Source organism: Chamaea fasciata, unplaced genomic scaffold (genome assembly GCF_029207755.1).
Source record: "Chamaea fasciata isolate MVZ Bird 193981 ecotype frontalis unplaced genomic scaffold, bChaFas1.0.hap1 SCAF_16, whole genome shotgun sequence".
Taxonomy (NCBI): domain Eukaryota; kingdom Metazoa; phylum Chordata; class Aves; order Passeriformes; family Sylviidae; genus Chamaea; species Chamaea fasciata.
In genome coordinates, this window is record NW_027094101.1 from 6,576,317 (window position 1) to 6,585,098 (window position 8,782).

The following is an 8,782-nucleotide window of genomic DNA, read 5'->3' on the forward strand; positions in this document are numbered from 1 at the left end:
AAGGTCAGGAACACTGTCCCCAGGGCTGACTCTTTTACATAAACAAAGACATAAAAAAAGGACACAGGTAAAATAAGCACAGAATGTGTCTAAGACAAACCTGTGCCAGCAGATCCTTAGCCAGGACTGTATTTACAAGACCTCACTGACTTGCAAACAGTGCGGGACCAAAAGCGAGGGAAAACGAAGCTTTCCAAGCGTATACATCTTTGCTAAATACCTTTGGGCTGAATCACCATGAAAAAGTTGCAGCGTTTGGTGCCATTTCAAGTGAGCTGGATTGAGCCGAGTGCCTCAGTCTGAGGCTGCAACTCCAAAGGGGAAGTTTGTGTGACAAAGTTTGATAATTTTCCGTGACTGTTGTGAAGAGTACAGAGCCACGTGATGTGAAAACTTCCCTGTTTGTAAAATCTGCGTTTTAAGTCTGTCAATTTATGTAAAAGCCGGGACTTGAACTCTTGGAGGTGGGATCTGTAAATTATCACTGTAGGTTTGATTATTTCTGGATGTGAGGCTGCAGTCCGTGTCTTGCGCCAAGTCCAAGTTTTCAGTGCCGGGCTAATGTTTTTTTGATTCAATTCTTACCAATCACAAACTAGAGAAGCAAAAGGAGCTTAACCTGTCCTGGGATTTTTCAGCAGCGTTTTCTCGCCTTACTGTGTCCATTTATTTAGAGTTTACTCCTTATAATGACTGCTGGCCACCCAAGCCTCAGGGACATTAAATACCCATACAGCGTTACGGCATGGTAATCTGTAATTAATTCAGAAGTGAGCTTTACGTTAATTTTTTTACAGAATCACAGAATTTTCAGGGTTGGGAGGGACCTCCGAAGATCACCTAGTCCAACTCCCTGCCACGGAGGGGTCACCTAAGGCAGGTGACACAGGGACGCGTCCAGGTGGGTACGGGATACCTCCAGAGAAGGAGACTCCGCACCCTCCCTGGCCACCCTGTGCTCTGCCCATCACCATGGGAAGCAGCTCTTTCCACATGTTGAGGTGGATCTCGTGTTTTATTTCCTGGCCGTTTCTCCTCATGCCGGGAGGGTGCCAGCACCCCCCAGCCCCGCGGGCACACGCCGCACGGCCGCCCTCCCTGCGCTCCCTCAGGCGCGGGGGGGCGCGGGGGGGCGCGGGGCCGGGGCCGCCCCCTGGCGGGCGGAGCGGCGCCTGCGCGGCCCCGCGGGGACCCCCGCGCGCGGCGTCTCGCGAGAGGCGGCGCCGGGAGCGCGGCGGGAGGAGGAGGAGGAGGAGGAGGAGGGAAGGAGAAGGGAAGGGGAAGAAGGCGAAGGAGGCGAAGGCTGCGGTGCCCCGGGCGGGAGGTGAGCGCGGCGCCGGGCAGGGCTCGGGGGTTGTCCGACGAGCCGGGCGGGGCTCGCTGAGGCGGTGCCGCCCCGGGGCTGGTCCAGCTCCCGGTTATGAGCACGGCGTGCCCCCGCCTGTCCCTCCGCTCTCCCCGGTGCCAGGTAGGGCTCGGCTCCGGCGGGACGCGGGGCTGGGGCTGCGGGTGGCTCTGCGGGGCAGCTCCCCTTCTCCACACACTCGGCACCTTCCCGGCTGGACGCTCCCCGGAGAGCTGGGGGGGGTTTAGCATGGATTAAAGGAGGATCTGGGGGATCTCATCGCTCTCTGCGGCCACCTGGAAGGAGGTTGTAGTTAGGTGGGTGTCGGTCTTTTTTCCCAGGTAGCAAGAGACAGAAGAAGAGGAAACAGCCTCAAGCTGAGCCAGAACCACAAGAGAGAGGTGGCGGTGCCCCCGTCCCTTGGAGGTGGATGTAGATGTGGCACTTGGGGTCACGGTTTGACAGCGTTAGGTTGATCGTGGGACTCGATCCTAGAGGTCTTTTCCAACCTTAACCATTCAGTGACTCCGGTGCTGGGCCTGAGGCTGGTGCAGCCCTGCCGGGGGCTCTGCAGCCGCTGCCGGGCTTGGCGGCGGCCGGGGGATGAGCGGGAGCGATCCCGGGATGCAGCCGCCTCCCGACGGCACAGCCCGGCTTCCAGCGCTGCTCCGGCCCAAAACGCTCTTCTTCCAGCCCGAACTTCACGTGCAAAACTTCACTGCAGGACTCAGGCTGACAACTGTGCCGGAACCAGGTGTTTGTAAGATGACTGCAGCCAGTGCGGGTGTCAGGGTTGTGTCAGGACACAACAAATGTCCCGGCGTGTTGTTGGCTTCGGGGCTGCCTGAGGTGCTTCCTGCGATTGTGAAGCCAGGGACGGTGCGTGTGATGGAAGTTTGTGATAAAAAGGGATGGATGAACAGGGTGTGCTGTGTTTTGGGGAGTTTCCTGCTGAAATTTAAGAAATTGTGACTGCTTCCAAGTGTGGATATTAAAAAAAGAGGTGACAAGTGCTGCCAAGCCTGTACAAACTTTTTGGCAGCAATGGCAGGCAAGGTGCTGGCAAACTGTAGATCAGGATGTTCTTCTGTTGGTCTCTAACACACATGAGCTAAGTTGTGATGCAACATGCAAAACAGCTTTGTTTTTTTTGCTTATGGTGTATGCATTTATACTAATGTAAGTATTGATGTCATTTAATGGGTTAAAACTTCCTTGCTCTGCAAAGGGTGCTAGACTTTTGGGAGGCTGGGCAGAAACAATGTGTTGAGGGATAGCCAAATGCATGAAATTTGTTTGTTGGTGCAGTCTGCTTGGACTGGTGGGAGCTCGTTCTCCTGCACCTTTAGGAAATTAAATCGGTTCCACTTTTCTAGAGGTTACTGATCCCCTAAGCACAACTGGTGTGTACCATGATATGTGAGTATAGAAGGCTGCACGGGTCCAGTGATCCCTGGGGAATTGGCCCCAGGGGAAAGTATCCATTTGAATTTGGTGGGGGATTTATGTGTTTTTAGAAGTTCTTACTCCACTTCTTTCTGTCTTCCTAAGCAGGCAAAATTCAAGTAAGCTGCTGGAAATCCTGTATCTTCTCATGTTAGATCAACTGGAGGAGTTGAGGTGGTGTTTAGTGCTGGGGAAACCCAAAGCAAGAAAAGAGGGGATCTGCACCCAAGCCTTTGGAGGCACATTTCTTTCAAGACCATTGCAGTTCATAGAGAAGGCTCACTGTCCCCTCTGTATGGCACATGCCTTTCTGTAAGCTGCTTTATTTTCTGTAGGCTTGCTGCTCCTGCAAGTGAGCTGGAGTTACTTTCTTTTGCAGAGAAGCTGGAAGAGAATGTAGCCAGGAGGAGAGAAATAAAGAGACACAAATTACTTAAGTTCTTATCTATCCTAAGGATAAACGGTTACAGTCGGGCTGTGAAGTGGAAATAAAGTTTACAAACCCCGGAGGAGTTGCATCTGCAATAGGTTTTGCAATAAGAGTGCTGGGGACACATCTCCACTTACTCGTGTTAAATGAGATCTTGAGAGGTGGTTGTCTGACACAGCAGGGGGTTTGGCGTTGTCATTGGATGAGTGACCTCAGACCTCAGTGTCTTTCTCAGGCCTGCGATGGAAGAAAAGTTCTTGGTTCACACCCAGGCCAGGTTCAGGTTGGAGATGGTCACGGGATGGCTGCTCAAGGGGCTCTGCAGGATGATTATAACACTTGGTCCACTTTCCAGTTTGCCAGCACTGTGTCACAGAGGCAGCTTTGTGTGGGTCCTGGTGCACGTTCCTGTTGGCTGGTGACTTTGGGTTGAACTTGAATGTAAATTCTTGGCTCTTTCTGGAAGCTTTTCCCTTTGATTCTGGCAAGGGGAGGACAGAGTCACGTTCCGTCTAATGTGCACAGAGACCTCTAATTTGGGCTTTCAGTCTGGCGTCCTTTATGAAGTGCTCAGGAAGGGGATGGGTCATAATCAATAGAGCAACTCTTGTTTTCTGCAGCATTTTCCTTCTGAGGGGGAATTAAGCTGTCTTATTGCTCTTTCCCAGGGTTCCTGTCTGGCACTGGTAGAGTTAGTAGAAGTGGAGTCTTTCTGATTCTGTGCTGCTCACTGCTGTGTGTGTGTCTTGGAAAAGCCAAACTCTCTGGCAGGCCCGCGTGCCGTGTCCTGGAAAGCAGGCTTGGAGCCCTTGGGGTGCACTTGGTAAAGCTGCATTGTGGGGTGGCTTTGGTGAAGATCCCTCTTTCCATTTGCCCCAGGAATGTGAGTGCCACACACAGTGTCCAGTCTGCCCCTGTCGCTGCTGCCAGGAGGCTGATCTGTCCATGCCTGGCTGGGACAGCTTTGCAGGAATGCTGGGAGGCTGCTGTGCTGCCCAGGGCTGTGGAAGCTGCTGGGGATGAGGATAGCAGAAAAAGATGCTCTGTGGAGCTTTCCAGGCTTGCTGCATTCCAGCCAGCCCAGAGGTCTCAGGCAGCGCTGGAAGCACAGCGTGCTGGGATTCTGTGCGCAGTGGGCACCCTATTCATCCAGAATAGGAAGCAGTCCCTGCCCTGAGCAGCTAAATGGGATCAAAAGCAAGAGCAGATCTGGGCAAAACTCAAACCCAGGAGTGTGCCAAGCAGGAGTTGGCAGTGTCCCTCCATTATCTTCTGCTGCTGGACTCAGATGCTTGGTCTGAGTGCTGACGCATATATGTAATTTGCCCCTTCTTTAGCTCTCTGCTGATCTCTGGGTGTTTCTTCTCAGATCTGCTCCATCTTCAGTCTTGACTAGCTAAACACGGAGAATTACTGCTGAGTAATACCTGCTTCTTGATCTGCAGAGTGTAAAACGTTATGTCTGCAGTTCTTTCAGCTCCTCTTAGCAGGCAGAATAAGAACCTGGCTTCAGGAAAGGGAACTTTTTGGTGTTGCAGTGCAAAGCCTTGTGTTAGGCTACAGTTCTGCTGAATTTCTGGCTCTCCCTACTTCCAAATTGTAAATAAATACACCAGGGTGGAGAAACCATAAGCCTTTGGGTATGTGTTTTCTGTCTTGGGACAAGCTGACCTAATACTTTGACATGTAACAGTATCTGGTATTCTTCCTCTTCATTACTAAATTCTTGTCTAATGTTTGAAACCTTTAGCTGTTAAAACCTGTCACCCCTGAGACATGAGCATAGCCATGCAGGGGACTTTTTACCAAGTCATTCACTGCAAGGCTGCAGTGAGCTTCAGAGGTGCTGAGCACCTTTTCCCTGGGAATGACAGCTCAGCACTTTCGCGTATCTGGACTCGAGTTCTTCTGCATCTCTGTGAAGGGTGGGGTTGATGCTGTTTAAGGGTGGTGTGAATTGGCTGGGGAGCAACCTCTGTGTTTTGGGAAGAAGAGACACCCAGCCTTCATTTAGAAAAAACTTTTCAGGGCAGCTTGCCCTGAAGTGGCTTTGTTTTCAAAGCTGGTGTTTGCAGGGTTTGTTCTGAAGTCATTGGAAAGATTTGGGATGTCTGTGGAAAGGACAGCTCTTGTTTTTTATCTGTAGGTGCTGCTCTGTGTTTACAGTCAGAGCCTGGACTATGCTTGGAGGTGTGGAGAACATTGCAGTAACTACTTGTAGCTCCTCACTTTGCTGTGTTGTTTTTCCCTGGCTGTAGGCACTGGCTCCTTGCTGGCTTGGGGAGAGATCAAGGCTGGTTTGCCAGCCTGCCCCTGCGCGGAGCCTTGGACCAGAAAACGTGCAGCAGGGTGGGGAGGTGGCTGTTCCCTGAGGATCTTGGGGGAAGAAAGGAGCTGGGAATCATGGAAAACAGACATCAGTGAAAAGGTGGGGCTGGTTGGAGCAAAAAACCCAAACCTGCTGCTCCCCTCAGAACCAATGATCTGAGCTGCCCCTTTAACAGGGATTTCTCTCCTGTCCTTGGTGATCAAGGATTGTTAGTGTTGTGTGTGATAGAAAAATAAATTACATTAAAGCAGGGGAAGAAGTCCTGACTCAACAGTGTCTGGGCATGAACACAGGTTTACCAGAGCATCCTTAATCTCCTAAATCATTCAGTTAAAAGTAATCTCTTCTTTAGATTTTTATTGATGCGTGGCTCTTGTCAGGACTGTGTCCCTTTGCGGGAGGGTTGCAGGAGAACTGTTTGTGTAATCTTTGTTCCTGGCAAAATGAAATAGCTACCAAGAAAGATCATGGAGATAACACCTACTGGGTGCCTTCACACAGAGTAGATAAGATGGTGTGTTCAGATCAGTGATGTTCCCTCAGCAGGGACTTGCTTTAGCCACCAAGGCGGTGGCACCTTTAGCCCTGTATTCATAACTCCAGTAAGGAATTTGTTTTCAGTCCAGGGCACCTTCATGCAAAGATGAGACCACAGTGTGATACCAAAAGCTGAAATCATGGATTGAGGCTTCTTTCTTCTTGTGTGTTAGATAGTGTAAAAATCAAGGAGGTCTGAAAGGTAATGGGCTCTGCATACCTCTTGTGTGTGGTTGTATACTTTAATACTCTCAAACTTGCCTCTGTAAGCTCTAGGCCTGCAATCATATTTTACTAATATTTTAAAATTTAATTAGAGCTTCTCTTGAAATCACCTAACTCCAGAAACCTGAGATTGATAAAAATCCATGATTGCTATGAAACTGATAAAATTGCAACACATTATGTCTGCTTTTGGCCAGCCAGCTCTTTTCCACAGTCTCTATGGGTACCTCTGACTCTCACAGCTCTCTCCATGTGGAAATGGGGATGGTCAACCCCACTAGAAGTTTTGATTGTGCCAGGTCATTCTCTCCAAACCAGAAGGATTAAGGGTTCAACTAACTTTTCTTTCCTTGTACCTTCCCAGGCTCCTGCTCTGCAGCACCATGCTGGATCCCAAGCCTCACTCTGTGAGCCAGAGGTGAATCCAGGTGAAAGCCAGCTACCACAGTAGGTGTCAGGATGACCAAAGCACGGCTCCTCCGTCTGTCTGTGGTGCTGGTCTCCATCTTCATGATCCTCCTGATTATTGTGTACTGGGACAACGTGGGGACAGCTCACTTCTACCTGCACACGTCCTTCTCCAGACCCCGCGCCCCAGGAGCCATCGCAGCAGGTGAGGACTGGGAAGCCTTGCCAGATGTCGATGAATTTTTGGCAAAGCTGCTTGGTTCGAGCCTGAAACGGAACAGCTCTACCCCCCGAAAGACAGAGCAGCTCCTCGTCCAGGGCTCCAACAAGCCTGTGCTAAGTAACCTGGAGGAGAACGTGCGGGGCTATGACTGGTCTACACACAAGGACAGGAACAGCTTGGACCAAGAGAAGCTGCAGGTGGAGAGGCAGAGAACGCTGCGGGAGTTCTGTGCCAATTCCAGCTTCACCTTCCCCACCAAGGAGCGCTCCTTCGACGACATCCCAAACTATGAGCTCAACCACCTGATCGTGGATGACCGTCACGGCGTCATCTACTGCTACGTGCCCAAGGTGGCCTGCACCAACTGGAAACGAGTGATGATCGTGCTGAGTGAGAGCCTGCTGGACCAGGGGGTCCCCTACCGGAACCCTCTGGATATCCCCCGGGAACACGTCCACAACACCAGCACCCACCTGACCTTCAACAAATTCTGGCGCCGCTACGGGAAGTTCTCGCGGCACCTGATGAAGATCAAGCTGAAGAAGTACACCAAGTTCCTCTTTGTGCGAGACCCCTTCGTCCGCCTCATCTCCGCCTTCCGCAGCAAGTTCGAGCTGGAGAACGAGGACTTCTACCGGCGTTTCGCCATCCCCATGCTCAAGCTCTACTCCAACCACACCAACCTCCCCACCTCCGTTAGCGAGGCCTTCGGGGCGGGCCTCAAAGTCTCCTTTTCTGACTTCATCCAGTACTTACTGGATCCCAGGACAGAGAAGATGGCCCCCTTCAATGAGCACTGGAGGCAGGTTTACCGGCTGTGCCACCCATGCCAGATAGACTATGATTTCATTGGGAAGCTGGAGACGCTGGATGAGGATGCTGCTTATTTATTGCAGCTCCTCAAAGTGGACAGGCTGCTTCGCTTCCCACCCAGCTACCGGAACAGGACTGCCAGCAGCTGGGAAGATAACTGGTTTGCCAAAATCCCACTGGCTTGGAGGCAGCAGCTCTACAAGCTTTACGAAGCAGATTTTGTACTCTTTGGCTACCCCAAGCCGGAAAACTTGCTTAAAGACTGAACATGATTGGGCAGTGGATGTGGGAGGGAACATCTGAAATACCAAAAATGTTTAAATCCTCCTCATTTTTGCTCTTAACTCCCTTCCCAATGCAAGTTGGTACAATGAAATATATTTTTTCTACTGCTTCCCCTTCCATTTTTGCAATAATGCCAGAGTCCAGGGTATTCCAGCCAGCTGTGCATATGCAAAAAATGCCATTTTTTTGGGTTATAATTTGTTTTCTGTTTTTTAAAATGTCCCCATACTTTGCAATGGGTTGCTGCCCTTGGTCACTCTGCCAATCATGTCCTTCAATAGCTTTTTATTAATACTTTTTAAAAATTAATATATTTAAGATATTTAAAACAAAGCGTGTGTCGTGGCAAAGGAAGGGAAGGAATAAAAAAAAAGTAAAAGAAAACCCCAAGAAATTATGAACCTGCCTCTGTGTGTTGTCTCAGGGCTGCTGTTTCAGAGGTCCAAGGTTTGCAGAGCGCTTGGATCTCTCTGGGGGTTGGGATGTTGATGGTGCCAGGTCTGCTGGTGGTCACTCCAAGGCAGTGGGCTGGGTCAGTGCCTGGCTCTGCCAGACAGGCCTGGAAGAACACCTGGAAGGACTCTGGTGACTCACACTGCTCACAGGTGTGGAGTGTGACACCAGGGTCACAGGAAGGAAACGGCATTGGGAGCAGTGACAAGTCCTGTGGGGTGTTTTGGGGCATGCAGGTGGCCAACACAGCACCTCCGCAGTGCCTGACCTTTTGGCAAAGTACTGTGG

At 50.9% G+C, this 8,782-nt stretch overlaps 1 protein-coding gene across 3 annotated transcripts; it reads left to right on the forward strand.

Annotated features, from left to right (window-relative positions):
- The first annotated feature begins 1,267 nt into the window (after positions 1–1,267).
- On the forward strand, positions 1,268–8,438 carry CHST12 (carbohydrate sulfotransferase 12). Of its 3 annotated transcripts, XM_066197905.1 has the most exons (3): positions 1,283–1,324; positions 1,687–2,099; positions 6,677–8,438. In XM_066197905.1, the coding sequence occupies exon 3, from the start codon at positions 6,772–6,774 to the stop codon at positions 8,020–8,022; it is 1,251 nt and encodes a 416-aa protein (XP_066054002.1). In that variant the 5' UTR covers positions 1,283–1,324; positions 1,687–2,099; positions 6,677–6,771; the 3' UTR covers positions 8,023–8,438. The 3 variants fall into 3 exon arrangements, with proteins under 3 accessions (XP_066054000.1, XP_066054002.1, XP_066054001.1); XM_066197903.1 differs by lacking the exon at positions 1,687–2,099 and having other exon boundaries at positions 1,268–1,324; XM_066197904.1 differs by lacking the exons at positions 1,283–1,324; positions 1,687–2,099 and adding an exon at positions 1,339–1,468.
- The last annotated feature ends 344 nt before the right edge of the window (positions 8,439–8,782 follow it).

Coding starts and splice junctions, on each gene's coding strand:
- CHST12 (XM_066197903.1), top strand. CDS start 6,772: ATGACCAAAGCACGGCTCCTCCGTCTGTCTGTGGTGCTGGTCTCCATC.